Below are 15,878 nucleotides of genomic sequence, written 5' to 3'. Positions count from 1 at the left end.
ATGGTGTGGACATGGTAGAGCCATTCTGCAACAGGAGCTTTAAATAGCACACAGTGTGATAGCATGTCAGACCTGACCCATGAATGTGGCTTGTCATAGAGGCCAGAAAAGCTTTTCTATCTGGGTCATTGTAAGATGGGACTCAGGACCGTGTGTGTCTCAATACTCTTAGTGGCCACGGTGTGCTTCTGAGCTCAGTGCAAAATATTGGCTATCACTCACCCAGTTGCATTGTTTTCTGTGTGACTCACCTCTGCCTGAGAGATAACAAGAGTGAAAGTTCTCCCAGGGTGATTGAATGTGAAAGTTTAAACTCTGCAGGGAGGTTGGGAGGTGCTGGAGAGATGGTCCCAGGCAGGGTTCTGTGGAGGTGTTTGACCTTCAGAGAAAGAAGGTACAGTTGTCTGTGAAGGCCCCTCCAGGCTGGGCTCTCTGGCCTTAATTCTTTAAAGGCTCAGGTAGGACACTTTTGGCTCATCACATTATGGGGAACCAAAAGCTTTTGCTCTGTAGCTCCATGTAGTGCTGTCAATATTCTGATTTGTTTTGCCTCAAGCTGGCCACAATGCTTTGCACTTGAGGGGTGTTCAGAAATCATTTGATGGGTAAATGCTTGAAAATTTCAGTGCATTAGTGATTGCTAAGGATCCAGTTCACCTCCTCAAGACTTCTAAAACGTGCTTGACTGGTGCTTTCTCTCATTTTTGATATACAGGGAAAAATTTCTCCCAGGATAAAATCAATTCCAGAGATGGATTTGAGACTCCTACTGAGAAAGAACTAGTTTTCAGACTTCTGAAATCCTGTTCTCTAACCCTAATCAATGAACCCATCTTTTTTCTTATTATGTATATAATTAGGAAAGCATTTCTTAAAGATATTTACATGGTTTAGAAAAAAAAAAACAAAACATTTCTTCGATTTTAAAGAAAATTCTCATTCCCTAACCCCAAATCCAAGCCTAAGCTATCTCTGGTGACTTCTTTAAAAGAATCAGTTCCCTAGAAGAAAGATACCAGGAGGAAAAACCTATGAAGAAACCCACTTCCTGACTTGAGCTCACTGGTCTGCTGTCCAAGTTTATGTCTGTCTGAGTGTTAGGCTGAACCTAGCTAGACAGCATTTGTGGTGGGTTTAGAGGAAAGAGGTGGCTGCATTTGAATAGAGGCTGCCCCTTTAAGAAAGGAGACCAGTCTCCTTTCTCCTGCCCCCACCCCCACATATGTGTCCTTGAACAAGTGCAGGTGTGCAGAAGGAGCAAAACAAAGGTCTCTTTCCTCCATGTACTAAAAATGTGTAACTGCCTGGTTCTCAGACTCCAGCCATACTGGCCAAATGAGCCTCACTTAGGTCTGCGCAACTTGGGTGGGGCAATCCTGCTGGTCTTTTGCCAACCTGCTGGGCTTGCTGTTGAGCCTGTCCTGGGCATTGGTGGCAGGACAAGACAGTCTCCTTTACCTCAGTTAATGCTGGCAGGATCTGTCTCTTGAGGCCCCACATTTATGGGACTGCTGCCCAACTCACTCTAGGTCAGCGCCGCATGATGATAGGGTGGAGCAGGCTTGGTGAGAACATGAATGATTAGGGAGAAAAGCACATTGGTGGGGGAAAGAGGATCTAAGTCCATCTGTGGCCAAGATTTCCCCAAACCAGAAATGTCTGTGATACTTTCACTTGCAAAGCAGTTTGCATCTGGTATCCCTTGGTGCGGACCTACTTTTAATTAGAGCAAAGATCCCTACCATTAAAATCTTGAGTGGTTATTTTCATTTAAAATATTAAGAAGTTTTACACTTATCTACTTTTAACTTTTTTTTTTTTTTTTAACCTTCAGCTTTGTACTTGCTCAAATTTGCCACATGAAAGGCCAATTTATTTCTTGGAGGCCTACTTAAATTTTACTTAATGCTTTTACAATTGAAAAAATTCTGTCCCCTTTTAGTTTTATTTTTAAGATTCTGTTTTTTTGTTAGTTTTGTTTTTTTGGTACCAGAGATTGAACTCAGGGGCACTCGATCACTGAGTCACATCCCCAGCCCTATTTTGTATTTTTTGAGAATCCTACTGAGAAAGAACTAGTTTTCTTTGTAAAGAAAGAAAGGGTCTCACTGAGTTGCTTAGCACCTGTCATTGCTGAGGCTGGCTTTGAACTCGTGATCCTCCTGTCTCAGCCTCCCAAGCTGCTGTGATCATAGGCATGTGCCATCATACCCAGCAAAGTTTGTTTTTAAAAACACTTTTTCCTGCTGTTTTATTCTTCTGTTTAATTATTGTATTTTCGGTTGCTTCCAAACTGTTCTGCACCGAGGTTGCTCCTTTAGGTCTCTCTTTCTTAAATAAATAAATAAAATATTCATATCTATTTGCATAATAAGAACTTAATTTATGTCTCTGTAAAGTGAAGAGGAGTAGTGATTACTATTTCCATTTTAGGCATAAGAAAATAAAGCTCAGAGAGGTGAAATGAATTGCACAAGATTGCACAGTGAATCAGGGATGAATTGACATCAAAGCCCTGTACCCTTGACTCCCCATGTGGGACTTTCCCAGGGGCATGTTTATATTTTTAGTTTTATAGGATGCTGACATTTCTCAGTACTCTGCTGCCTGACATGACATGTTTTATTTTAAAATTTTTTGAAATCCTCCCTCCTTTTTTGAGGATCTAACATGTCAAAGTTGTGAACTTGACAGTCTAAAGGTGGTTTTAATTGACTTGAGAGCTGTTTTCTAATTTATTTCCATTGGTAGATACTGGTTATCTGAGCACTAAGTAAGTACAAGTTCATGGAGTTACTGTTCATCATCGTTTTCATCAGGTGTATTTATTAAGCACGTGTTTAAGATGTTCTTTGTTGTTATGAGTCAGATTATTAGAATTTGTATTATCGATTATTGCCCTTGAATTCCCAGCCATTGATATAGGGACATATTTATAGAATATAATGACTGTGCAATGATTCACTAAACTAAGCCATTGTTTTCTGGTGGTAGAATGTACCATAACCAGATTATGTTAGAGAAGAGATGAGATTGGGTGAGGATGGTGGCAAAGGAAAGATAGAACTCAAAAGAAATGGGAGATGGCACCTGTGGGTGTAACAGAGCCAAATCCAAATCGTCTCTGCTCTTTTCTTTAAAAGATCTTCCCAGGGCCTTGATCACCCAACAATCCAGCTGTATCACCCTTAGGCAGAAGAGTTTGTACAACTCCAGGTTGGATTTGGTCAAAAGAGCAAGAAACTGTCAGGCTGTTTTCAGTTTGCCATTAAACTTCATTTCACAGGGACTTAATGGTGCTAGAGATATTTTGCAATCTTTGGTGACTTAGGAGGGGGTTGTCAGCAAGGTGTTGATACTTAGATGCTGGGGTCTACCTCTCCACCCCCAGAGGTGGGTTCTCCTGGGGAAGTATAAGTAGAAGATACGTTTGTGAACAGATGGGTCATTTCTGAATTCGAGTGTTCTGTTTTTGCTGTCATTGTTTGGCTGTGGGTAGAGACACCTGGCTGTAAGGGAGGGGCCCAACAGGCCCGTTCTCTGTTTTAGGGCCACCTGCCAGATGTGTGCTACCAGGGCAGAGTCAGCCCTGTTGCAAGGGTGACCAACCATGAGAGTTTCATAGGTTAAAATAAGTGTGGTGTCCTGCCCACACTGAGGTATTTGATTTGAATTTCAGAGTAGAGCTAAAGGATTTTAGCTTCTCAAAGTAACAATTAACCCCCAAAGCACAAGAGGTGTGGTGGTTTTTATTTTGGGGCCCTATTGATGCAACATAGCCCGGGAGTCACCCATATTGTTTGGCTCCAAATATAATGAGAAGGAGTTTGGGTGGCTTTGCAAATCCTCACGTCTTGTTATCAGAGGAGGAGTCTTACTAAAATCATTCAATGAGCATTTATGGAGTACCTCCTGAAGATGAGGTATTGACCTGGCTCTGAGAATATAAGGAGCAATAAGATAGAAGGAGCTGAAACTGGAGTCATTCAACAACAAATTTTTGTTGGTTGGTGTTTGTTAATGAGTGGTTTGTTGGTGAGCCACTGTTCTAGGCTTTGCCCTTGGAACATGAGTTCTAGTGATGAGAGAGATGGCCATTGAGCAAACTATCAGGGTGGGTCTTGGTGTTAGCAGACCACAGTGAAAATACGAGGAGTCTGCTCAGGGGAGTAGCTCCTCAGCATTGACCCCTGGCCTGGATGGAAGTCAACTGCCTTATGTTAGCCTCACACCAGGAACAGATGACAGAATGCGAACTTGTGGTTGAAATGGAAACGAGGAAGGAGTAGAAGGAAAACCTGAAGTCCAACCCCAAATCACTATTCACTCACCAGCTGTGAGGAGGTCATTGCCATGGGCAGGCAACCCCCAAACCTGGAAAACAAGAAGAAAGAAACAAATTGGCAAATGGGAAGGCTTACTTTCAAGAATATCTTGTTAAAATGTCGTTCTAGCCCAAGAGAATATATTTAAGTTGCTCAGTTCTTAGCTTCAGACTAAGGGACCAAAAAAGAAGGAGACTTTTTTAATAACCAACCTTCACTGAGAGAGATGATAGGCTTTGAAATTCCTAGACAAGGAAGAGGGACTTAAAATATGTCCAAAAAGAGCAGGAAGTTACTTAGAGCTTTATCCCCCCCCCCCCCAAAAAAAAAAGAGAGATGGTTGTCTTACATTCATGGTGCCTTGAGGGTTCTCTCTGTGGTGGGTTGGAATATGAGGGGATGCATCTTCAGTTTGATTTGCTCTGCTGGTCTGAGATCCCTTTAGGTACCCACCTGACATTTCTGTATAATATTCTTCTAGTGGGGACTGTCAGTGTAGTAGGAAGAATTTCCCTCTTACCCAGAAGCTGAGAAGGAAGGAGCAGTCAGAGGAAATTTCCCGGCTGCAGCCTCTCTGCAACAGGAAGGCAGGGATGGCCACCCCCAGGGGGTGGTGTGTGGGGAGGCCCAGGGACAAGGGAGAAGGGGGCCTGAGGGTGTGTGGTGCCCTCCCTCCCGAACTGCTTTGGAAAGAGACCTCCTCCTAACAGGGACCCCTCTGTTGTTGTGGCTCAGAGCTCCACTTGAGAAGCATAGTTTCCCAGTGATGCCACTGGATTCCTGATGTGTGACACTGCAGGGCAACATGGTGAAGGGTACTGTTGACTGCATTGGGGCCCCAGACAGGGACACCATTGTGAGTCACATTTAACATGTGAGTTCCCCTTTCCCATGACTGGAGCTATTCTTAGTGCTAGTCTCTGCTCCCGGGGATGAAGGTCACTAGGACCACTGTCCATTTGGGTAGGTGGATGGGGCCGGGTCCAGGGGTGAGGGGGAGGTGCAGGGCAAATGGAGGAAGAGGATTTATAATTTTAGAGTATGTTGGAGCAAGGGCAGGGATGGAGCCCTTTGGCCCTGTGGATTTGAGTAGATCCACGCTTGGCAGTATAGAAACATCCACTGGGAGAATTGTCACTAAGAGTGCAAGGCTCATTCATTGTTTCCATGAGTCTGCGGCATAGACTTGGATGTGGCTGGCAGATGTTCAAAGCCAGTGTGCACTGCAGCCCCAGAACTGCCTTCACACTGTCTCCACCTGGCCCTAATTTTTCCTCCTAGATCTGAAATGACGGTGACACCTTGCTGTAGAAATAGCCTCCTGTGTGGGACCATCCAGGGCACAGACTAGGCCTGAAGCCAAAATTCTTGCAGAGGTGCAGAGTTTGTAGCTGGGAGGACAATTCCAGGTCTTTCCTGTTTCTGTTGCTTTGCACCAGGGAAAGGGCTTTTTAGGAGTCAGGACAAAAGCAAGGGAGGGAAAGGGGAGGGGAAGGTTGGGGAGGGATCAGATTCCTCTCCTTTGGTGCAACAACCTGGGCTTTCTGAAGAGTGAGAGCACCTGGGTACTTATCAGCCTGGGGTGCTTATCAGCCCAGGGCGCTTACAGGGGCAGGGACTTGGGCTGACATTGCCATTGTGTTGACTTTCCTACTGTGAAGCTAACCAGAGACATTTCTTACCATTCAAGTTCCTGTATTTTCCTTTTCCTATTTACCCTCCTTATTCCCTTTGGTGTAAATAGAAAAAAAAAAAAGTTTGAGAGATAGGACTTGGAACTTGGGCTCCCAGATTTAACATTTGTTCATTCCTTTTGGACATAAGATTATTCACAGTGAGGGAAAAAAAAAAAAACTTCAGACAAGGACTCACCCTGTCCACTGGCCATATTCACAGACATTAGGGGTCAGATATACAGAGAAAGGGCTAGAGCAAAGGAATTCTTGACATTTCAGTTCTAGAAGCGGCACTGGAGGAAAACAGCAGTGAGAATTCTGAGGTTCTCCTGTCTGAGCTGAGCTGATGTAAACTGATGTCCCCTTCTTGGTCTTGTGGGTGTGAGTTTCAAGGACAGGAGACTATGCTTTACTCTTGGGCTGTCCTCTCTGGGACCTGCAGGTGTGCTTGCTGCTCCCTGCCTCTAGCCAGGACCACCAGGTTTCTCCATCTTCTCATCCCTTTCCTCAGCCTGGTATATGAGCTCTTTCCTCTAAGAGATATTAAGACAGTGAGAGAAGTTCTGAGGTAACTTAGTAGGAGGGAGAAATAGTGACATAACATAACCTTGCCGTCACAAGGTGACCTGATGAATTGGGCTGGAAACATCTCCAGTGAGGGTAAATACCAAGGCTAGGAGGCAGCAGTACGGCTGGCCATCTAGTGTCCCGCAACTATTGTGAGAGGTGGGGAAGAGATTTTTTTTTTCTTTTTTTTAAGCTAGAGCTTTTTTTACTTTTTTCAACTGCAACCAGATGGGAAGTTGAGACACCAAGCTTCTGGCTTGATCTTGTCTAGGGGCACCATAGTATTAGAATGAAGAATCTAGAGTCCAGACCACCTGGGTGCCAGTCTTAGCTACTCCACTTGTGATCTGAATGTCTTTGTACAAGTTAGAGAGCCCCGCGGTGCCCCAGTTTTCTTTGCTGTTAAGTGGTTAGAAACAAATAGAATAACCACAGCACCCAGCCTCCTAGAGTTATTGTGAGGGATCATGAGATACCTGTAAAGTATTGCTCAGTTATATGTATAGAGGGTGCACAATGAATCATGGACCCTTTAGTTCTTTTCTTTGCCAGGAGTTTTAGAGAAAACCCCCACCCCCAAATATCTAAGGTCTGTACCATTTACATAGGAGTATTCACATTTCAGAACTTTGGGATGGCTGATTTTTCTGTTTCTGTTTCTTTCCAGGGTTCTTATTGAATGTCCATAGTCACTATGAACTTCATCAGAAAACTTGTACTGTTCAGGGCTTCTTGCAGTTGCATTTCTTAAGAGCAATTTGCTTTCTTATCCCCTGGGCCCATTAGAATGGCTTCTCAGTGGATTCCCTGTATAGTGTCGTGTTTAGTTTTGTGAGCTCAGGCAGGGAGCAGCAGTAGCTGCCAACATTACTCAACTTGCAAGAAGTCTCCAAGAAATCTGAGGTGTGTACAAAATAGTTTTTTAACAATAGGTGGACACAGGAAGCAAATGCTTCACCAATCTAGCTCTCTGTGCTGTTTCTTTGGGTGGTCATTTATTTTGGAGGTATTCACCAAATCCTTTTATTCTCAAATATGTGTAAGGTAATTTCTGCAAGATGGTTTTAAAGAACTAGAGGTGTATTCTCAGAAAGATGAAGTAGAGCTATTTCACATTCCATGTTTAGCTTTGGGTGTGCTGAGGAAGGGGACCTGGAAACCACCATTAGGAAGTAGTTACTGAATGAAGGTTTCCTTTGGCTCTAGGATGACAATGCACATCAGTAGCTGTTTCCTCCTATGGGGTCAGTGGAGGTTGCCTTGGTGCTTTGAGTCTGACCTTGGAGCAAAGTCACATTGCTCTTCTGAGCACCCTTTGCTGTGCCAATAGAGAAGAAAATATAAGAGCATTTGTTCCCAGTTCACAGCAGGGAGGTGGAAAATGGATTTTAGGAACAAGTAAAATTATGTGTGGTAAGGTGCCTTGAAGGAGTAAAAGATAGAATAAGGAACTGCTCTTATAAACGTAAAGGGAATTTTTTAAGATGAAGAGGAATCCTAAAAATTATTTCCTGTTGCATCAGACATATTTGAAGGGTTAGAGCCTTAGAAAATCAAGTTTCCTCATGAAATGGGGAATCCCAGACCTCATTTACACAATGGGCTATTCCCAGTCCCCTCCTGCTCAGATTGGCTCTGAGATGATGTCATAGGCAGTGTAGACATGTAACAAGCAACATAGGCGACTGGACCCTGTGTTGTCTGTCCAGCAACACCCATAAATTAGATGAGAACTACTGGCAGCATAGTCATTTCAGAATAAAAGGTATCCTAAAACGAAGACTAAGTGACATAAATCTTTAGCATAGGAAATTTATTGTAAGAGTATACCAGGCCTTCCAGAATAAACTCTTGGCAGTGTGGATGGCTGAGATGAGAGAGGGAGAGAAAGATGGGGAGAGTGTTCAGATACATGAACCTATGAAGACAGTCTGAGACAGTCCTCACCCAACCCCTGGGGATTCCTTGGGTGGCACGTTAATTCCTCAGATAGCGATGATGCATTCCGTTCTGGGTGCTTGCAGTTGTATTTCTTAAGTGGCCTGGGAGGGTGGAGTAATGGTAGAGAGGAATATTATAACTGAAGGACACCCAACATCTGTTTCCTTACAAGAGGAAGAAAGTGATCCTCTTTGTTTACAAATCAGGGGTCAGAGGATTACTGTGGCAGAGGCATGCTCATGAGCTGTGACTTCTGCTGGGGTTGGCAAAGACATGCCTACCTGAATACCTTTCTTACTTCTTAGGGCAAACATAATACTTAGATTTTGATGGCACAAGGGATTGTGTTTCCTTAGATATCTCAAAAGATAGGAGCCACATTTCTTTCTAGAGTTTGCTTAGCAATAAAAATGGATCGATCTTAAATCAGTCAAAATAAGGCAATTGATATATTTTCTCTTTCTTCCTTTCTTTGAAGATCTTTACCTTTTCCTTCTGTCTGGGCTCTGAGTACTTTCTCCAACATTTGCCCTGTAGGTTGCCTTCCTTTCTCCTGGCTGAATGGACTGGGAGAGGGGAGATGAGGGAATTCCGTGTAATGGGACTGCTTGCCCAGAGCACTGAGTATGTGGTGTAATGATTCACTGTGCCTTGTGTTTCTAGGCAGTGGACCGATCCAGCTGTGGCAGTTTCTTCTGGAATTACTCACTGATAAATCCTGTCAGTCTTTTATCAGCTGGACAGGAGATGGCTGGGAATTCAAGCTTTCTGACCCAGATGAGGTAAGAAAGAAGTGACATGCAAGGCCTGGATTGAGGAGAAATGGGAGAGGGAACCCTGAGAAGGGGCTGTGAGATTTAGGTGACATTTCCTAGGATTGCAATTGCAGCTCTGCTCCTTGCTGCTTGTATGACTTTGAGCAAGTGATACAGCCTGCCCAAGCCTTAGTTTCATTGTTGGGAAAGCAGAAAGATAACTTCTAGAGTTCTGTAATACAGAAGGATTAGTCTCATTTTTGGAAAAGCGAAAACATCCACAGTGCCCATTTGTTTTCCAGGATTAACTGATGTACACTTGAAGTGCCTGGCACATAGTAGGCCCTTTGTCAACAAAATTGCCTTCCCTGACCTTGTCCTCTTCCTAGCACAGTGGCTTTGTGGATGGTAGGGGCCAGACAGTTCAAGAGGCCTTGGGAGACTGGTGCAGCTGTTCATTCATTCATTCTTTCATTACATAAATGCTTATTGAGGGGTTGATCTGTGTCATGCCCAATTTCCATGATAAAAAACAATGAACAACAGAGACAAGATCTCTGTTCTGGGCAGACATGAGAAAATATTTGTGCTCTAGTACAGAAAAAATGCTTCCTGCTATTGAAGGTAGGTAGGATTGAAGCTCAGATCCTCCCCTTCATATACCCCCATTATATTTTATGCTTTCTAAGCAAGAAAATTCTAAGAATAAGGGGAAAGAAGAGTCTATATTATGGTTCTTCTTTTTTCTCTAAATCAGAAAGTGTAACCCAGTTACCTAGGAGTTCAAGGTCACTGCTTTTCAGCAACTTAAATAGTTAACTTTCCTACTGTCCCTACCTAACCCTGCAGAACTAAAGTTCAGAATTGTGTAATTTGCAGCAATGTGAATGGAACTAGCAGTCATAATATTAATGAAATCAGTCAGGCAAGGAAAGACAAATGCTGCATGTTCTCACATGTGGGAGACTACAAAGTTGATCTCATAGAAGTAGACATTAGGGCTGAGGAGGTAGTGGTAGAGCACTTGTCTAGCATGCATGAGGCTCTGGATTCAACTCCCAGTACCATTAAAAAAAAAAAAAGAAGAAAGAAAATAAAATGAAGTGGGCAGTAAAGATGGTTGCCGAAGCCTAGGATGGGGTCAGGGGATGAGGTGGAGAGAGGATGGTTAATGAACACACAGAAGGATGAGTGAGGTTGACAACAATTAATTGAAATAGGTAGTAGAGAGAATTTGAATGGCCCCATAGAAAGTACCCATACCTGTCTCAGGTGGTAGACATGCCAGTTACCTTGATCATTACACGTTATGTACATGTATCCAAAGTTACATTGCACCCCATAAATGTTATCATGTGTCAATTAAAGTAAGAATTTATTTTAAAAAAAGAAAAATGAAATTCAGAGGAGATAGTTCAGAAAAATATCTTCTATATGTCCATGAATCTCATCTTATTTGAACATCACAGGCCATCATGAATGGGCAAAGATATAATAAACATATTTTGAAGTTATCCAATAGCTTTATACCCACTCCTCCTCTTAAAATTTTTTTTTCAATTTTTATTTTTTAAAATTTCAGGTGGCCAGGAGATGGGGAAAGAGAAAAAACAAACCCAAGATGAACTACGAGAAACTGAGCCGTGGCCTTCGCTACTATTATGACAAAAACATCATCCACAAGACGGCGGGTAAACGCTACGTATACCGCTTTGTGTGTGATCTGCAGAGCCTGCTGGGATACACCCCTGAGGAACTCCACGCCATGCTGGATGTCAAGCCGGATGCCGACGAGTGATGGACCAGGAAGGGACTGGGGGACCCTGCTGACACCTTGCAAAGAACAACCACTTTGGTTGGACTCCTATTTTTTAATTGTTATTCTATTTTTTATTTTCCAGAACTCATTTTTTTACATTCAGGGGTGGGAATTAAGGGAGCTGCAGCTGTAATCCATTGTACGTGGTCACAAAGGGAAAGCCAGGACTTGTGGGGTGGGTGGGGCAAGACATTCTTGAGTAAATATTCAGGACAGAAAGAAGGGTCTTTTTAGAAGCTTGAAGGATCTGAGTTAAAGGATAAAGAGACTAACATGTCCAGTAACTTTTTTGTTTTTTTTTTTTTTACTTCACCTATGGAAAAAAATGCATCTTGAATTTTAACAGACCCAATAGAAAGAGAAATTGTCATATCCAGAGTCATGAGACTAATGAAAGGCAGTTGGGTTGCTTTTGTTTTTAAATCTGGGAGGGGGAAAAAAGGAGGGGGGATAAAAACATTTTCTTTGGGGTATGCACTAAAAAACCAAGAATTTTACCTTTTACTCTACTTTTTGAAACAGAGATGGACTTCAGTGGGGGAGGGGGCCAAAACTGTTTTTGCGTTAAAATTGATTTTATTAAATTTTGTGCCAGTATTTTTTTTTTCCTAAAAAATCGTCTTAAGCTCTAAGGTGGTCTCAGTATTGCAGTATCACACAAGTTTGTTCTTATTTGCTGACTGAGGATTTTGTCATAATGAAAGAAAACTGTTTATATAGACCCCATTGGAAAAGTGAAGCTCTGTCACTGAGATCAGGGATCCCAAATTCATGTGACTTATATATGAAGGAAATATTAATGCTGATTTGGGTACAGGAGAACTGCACATGTGAACTTCATGGATAATTTTAAAATAATTATCACACCCCTTTACTTAGTTTGTCACTATTGAAGTCTCGGGTTTGGACTTAATGTTCAGCTAATAAGCATTAAGTCTTTGAACTGAATGTATTTTGCAGTCCTGGTTTTAGACTATAATCAATGTTGGCACGCTATTGAAGTTGGGGAAAGGAAATCAAAGAGGGAAGATGAACTGGGTTCTTGAGTCAGTCTCTATCTGTAACATAAATGACTTAGAGTAGAAGCTGTATGCATGGGCATTACCCTTCTAGTCTTAAAAAGTAAGTCCCTAAAAATGCATGTCATTCCAAATCAACACTTTATAATTTATCCTTTATGTTTTCTTTTCCCAGAATCCCCACATTTATTGCCCCCCTATCCCACTCTGTTATTCAGTAGGCAGAATGTACAGCTTTCTGATAAGTGAGTGAAAGAGTAACTTCAGACACAAAGAGTGTAGTCTTGCTGAGTTTTAGAGGCCATGGAAATTAAGAGAGCATTTCAGTAAAATGTGACTTGGCTGTCTCGGAAGAGATGTACAGGCTTTCCTTTGAAGAACTGAAGCTAATCAGGTAGGATGTCAGGTGAGACCGAGCACACAGAGGACAGGAAGGACCTGGATGGTGTTAGGGCCTCGTGCTTGAATCTCTTGTCTTGGCAGAGGGTAGGTGGAGGTTCACTGCAGAAGAGAGGGATGACTTGAAGGCAGAGGGAACAAGGAGCTTGAGTGAAGAAAATAAGGTGGTCCATGAGATTTGAATTTATTTTTAGTTCTCCCGAAGCTTAAACACAAACACAGTCAACTGTGGCAGTCATCTTTCTGCTGGTTGTGAGGAGGGGCTCTGAAAATGAGGTTTGGGGGCAAAAACCAACCTTTAACTGGGGAGGAAATGTGCCTAATGCAATTAGAATTCCTCCCACTTTTTACACCCCAGTTAAAAGGATGACAGCGACTTCCATGAATAATAAGAGGGAGAAACAATTAAGATGAGCTTCTCAGGGCTGGTCCCTTTCGGGACTTAGCTAAGAAACTGGAAGCACTAACTACCTTCTAGCATATCTTCATGAAAGTTGATTGCTGACTCCCAGATCCCCTTATAGACCCTAAATTTTCAGGAAAGAAGCTCTGTGATCCATGAGTATCCTCATACTGATCAATTGGACCATCCACACTCAAAGTAAAGGCAGAATTGTCCCAGCTATGTATTTTGATCTTACGGATGCAGGTGCCTTAATGAAGCTCTCAAAATATGTTTGGAGCTGCTCAGGGAGTGTTAGGTGGAACCATTTGGACTACATTGTTTTCTTTTAGACTATGTGATCTTTGTTGGGCACTGGCAAAGTGTGTGTATGTGTTTGTGTGTGTGCGCGTGCTCGTGTGTGTCTGCAGACATGCAAAACTGCGGCCGAACTAATACCTAGGTTTTGTAGTTAAGTCTTTCCACATGTTGATAATGGGTGAGAGTAGAACCAAGGCCAGGTATTGGTCATTGCTTGATATTTGCAACCAGGCATAAAATCACTTTCTCAAGTCATCAGCCTTTTCTATGAAATTGATGCTGAAAACTCCCCTGCTGAGTCTGTGTAACACCTGCAATCCCAATAGCAGATAAGATGTAAGTGCCTCCTAGCGCTCCCCAGCCGGCTTCTTTACTAAGATGCCCTTTCTCTAGGGCCACTGTTTTCTGGATTTGTAGATAGTGTATTAGTTCAGACAGCTTTGTCCATCTGGCCATATGCTTTCTCCCCTCTTGTCCAAAGGCCAGAGACCATCCCAGGAAGAGTGGTGGGTGGTTTATACACTGGAAATGTAGCAGCATTGTTGCATTTATGCTTTTTAAAAACACGTTAACTTCAGAGGAAGGAAGGGCAAATCTGGTCTCACTGGGTGAAACCCTTATTTTCTTGGAAATGCCTTAACCAATGTGGGTTTTGGTTTGGGGCTCAGAGTCACCTGCGTTCCCTTCTCCATTCAAGGAAGGGATGTCCCTACACGGAGCCCTGATTTTGTGCCCAAGAGGATTGATGGTAGCATTCAAAGATCAGAGGCGCTCTTCCTCACTTTGGAGATGAACACTCTGGGTTTTAAAGCATTAACCTGCCTAACTTTCATGGTGAAAAATACACCTCTTTTCTAGTCATGCTGTGCATGTTGCTTTCTCTGTTGGGGTCTATATAAATTTGTTGAACTCTTATCTACATTCCAAAGAAGTTTCAAGGAACCATAAATATATGTATACATATACATATATGGAATATATATATTAAAATAAAATTATCTCTATCAGGAATACTGCCTCAGTTATTGAACTTTTTTTAAAGAAAACTTTTTTTTTTTTAAAGCTGAGAAGTATTGGGGTGAAAAAGATGTTATATTGTGTTTGACTATTTTCCAACTTGTATTTTCATATAATTTATATTTTTTAAGTGTCAAAAATTTAAAAGCAAGATAAAAAAAAAGGAAAAGCAGGTGCTTTTTAAAAATCAGAACTGAGGTAGCTTAGAGATGTAGCGATGTAAGTGTCTATGTGTTTTTTTTTTTTTTAAATGCAAAAAAAAAAAAAAAAAAAAAAAGATTCTTACCGGGGAGTTTTTTTGTTTGTTTATTTTAGTAGCTGATGCTGGCACATCATTTTGCTGGAGAGTTTTTTATATACTGTAGCCTGATTTCATATTGTATTTTAAACTGTGTGAAATTAAAAAAAAGAAATTCATTCATAATGATGTGGTTTTGGCTTGATTCTTTCCTCTCTGGATCATGTGGTAAAACAGGACAGATTAACCAGCTAGAGACACACAAGAAGAAGTGCCATCCAGTTTTTCGATCCCACTAGTTCAGGACCATGTTAATAAAGATTTCTCAATAAAGGGTGAACTGTCACAGGAATACAGGGAGGTCATCCAGCTTCCTGATTATTGAATATATTGTGTCACCCTTTATGGAATGTCCCTGGCCTTGTCATACGTTATTCATGTCTGAAAGACTAAGCCACATGAAGAAAAATTTCAGTGACTCAACAGGTAGACATTTGATTTCAGCTAGGTGCAGTTCCTGATGTGAATATAGGAAGACGAACACTTTAGATGCTCTAAACAAGGAGCGTTATTTTTGTTTCTTCTTCTGGTGGTAGCTTTGCTCTGAAGCAATTTGGGCTCCTTTCACCTATTCCTTTGGTCCTATTTCATTAGGACTGATAAGATCTGTCAGAACCCCCAGCAATCCAAGTCATAAATAAACGCGTATTTATAAGTGCGACAGAGAGGGGTGCTTAGGAATGCAATCTGCATGGTGCCTTAGCCTTGTTGTTGAAACTGTAGAAGGTGGATGTTTTTAATTAACACCAACATTTGCAACATGAATCCCAACTCACAGCTGGAAAGAGAATTTTTGCTGAATTGTTCACAAAGAGAGCTCTGTTTTTGGAAAGTCTCTCTTTTCAGTCCTGGAGCTTGAGGTTTGCTGAGTACACGTTAAACACAGACTGTGTGGTCTAGTGGTCAGCGAGCCCAACTGGCTGTAAGGAGGGCTCTGCGACCTAAATCCCAGTGAGGCCACCACCACTCACTGGGAGATTTTGAGAAAACAGTTTGAAGTCCTTATATGTTTTAGTTTTCAGCTGAAAACCTGGACAAAGCCACAACTCCTAAGGCAACCTGTGGCCACATGAGAACTCTTTTCCCCCTGAATAAGTAGTTCATTGCTTTCTGCCTCAGTCAAGGTTTTGGTCAGAGAGCTTTCCTTCAATGCCAAGTTGGCATTAGCCCTCAGAGAAACTGATTTAATACTGACCAGGGTACAAGATTAAGATGTAGTTGAACAAAATCAGCTTAGGTCTCTTTCTCCAACTAGTTCTGATGGGGAACTCCAAAGAAACAGCTTGGTGACCTGTCTTTGTGATATTGCCAAGACCCCCATATTGAAGCTGTTAGTAGGGAGGAAGCTAAATGAGAGCA

At 42.1% G+C, this 15,878-nt stretch overlaps 1 protein-coding gene across 4 annotated transcripts in view; it reads left to right on the top strand.

Annotated features, from left to right (window-relative positions):
* The window catches only part of Ets1 (ETS proto-oncogene 1, transcription factor), a 130,724-nt gene extending 116,079 nt beyond the window's left edge, over window positions 1-14,645 (top strand). For all 4 annotated transcript variants that reach the window (XM_071616856.1, XM_071616855.1, XM_071616857.1 and 1 more), the window contains 2 exons: window positions 9,173-9,291; window positions 10,847-14,645. In XM_071616856.1, coding sequence (XP_071472957.1) covers window positions 9,173-9,291; window positions 10,847-11,062 — 335 coding nt within the window. In that variant the 3' untranslated portion in view covers window positions 11,063-14,645. The remainder of the gene's footprint in view (window positions 1-9,172; window positions 9,292-10,846) is intronic.
* The last annotated feature ends 1,233 nt before the right edge of the window (window positions 14,646-15,878 follow it).

Source organism: Marmota flaviventris, chromosome 9, assembly GCF_047511675.1.
Source record: "Marmota flaviventris isolate mMarFla1 chromosome 9, mMarFla1.hap1, whole genome shotgun sequence".
NCBI lineage: Eukaryota > Metazoa > Chordata > Mammalia > Rodentia > Sciuridae > Marmota > Marmota flaviventris.
Note: the sequence above shows the minus strand (reverse complement) of the source record. Positions and strands in the feature narration are given on the sequence as shown.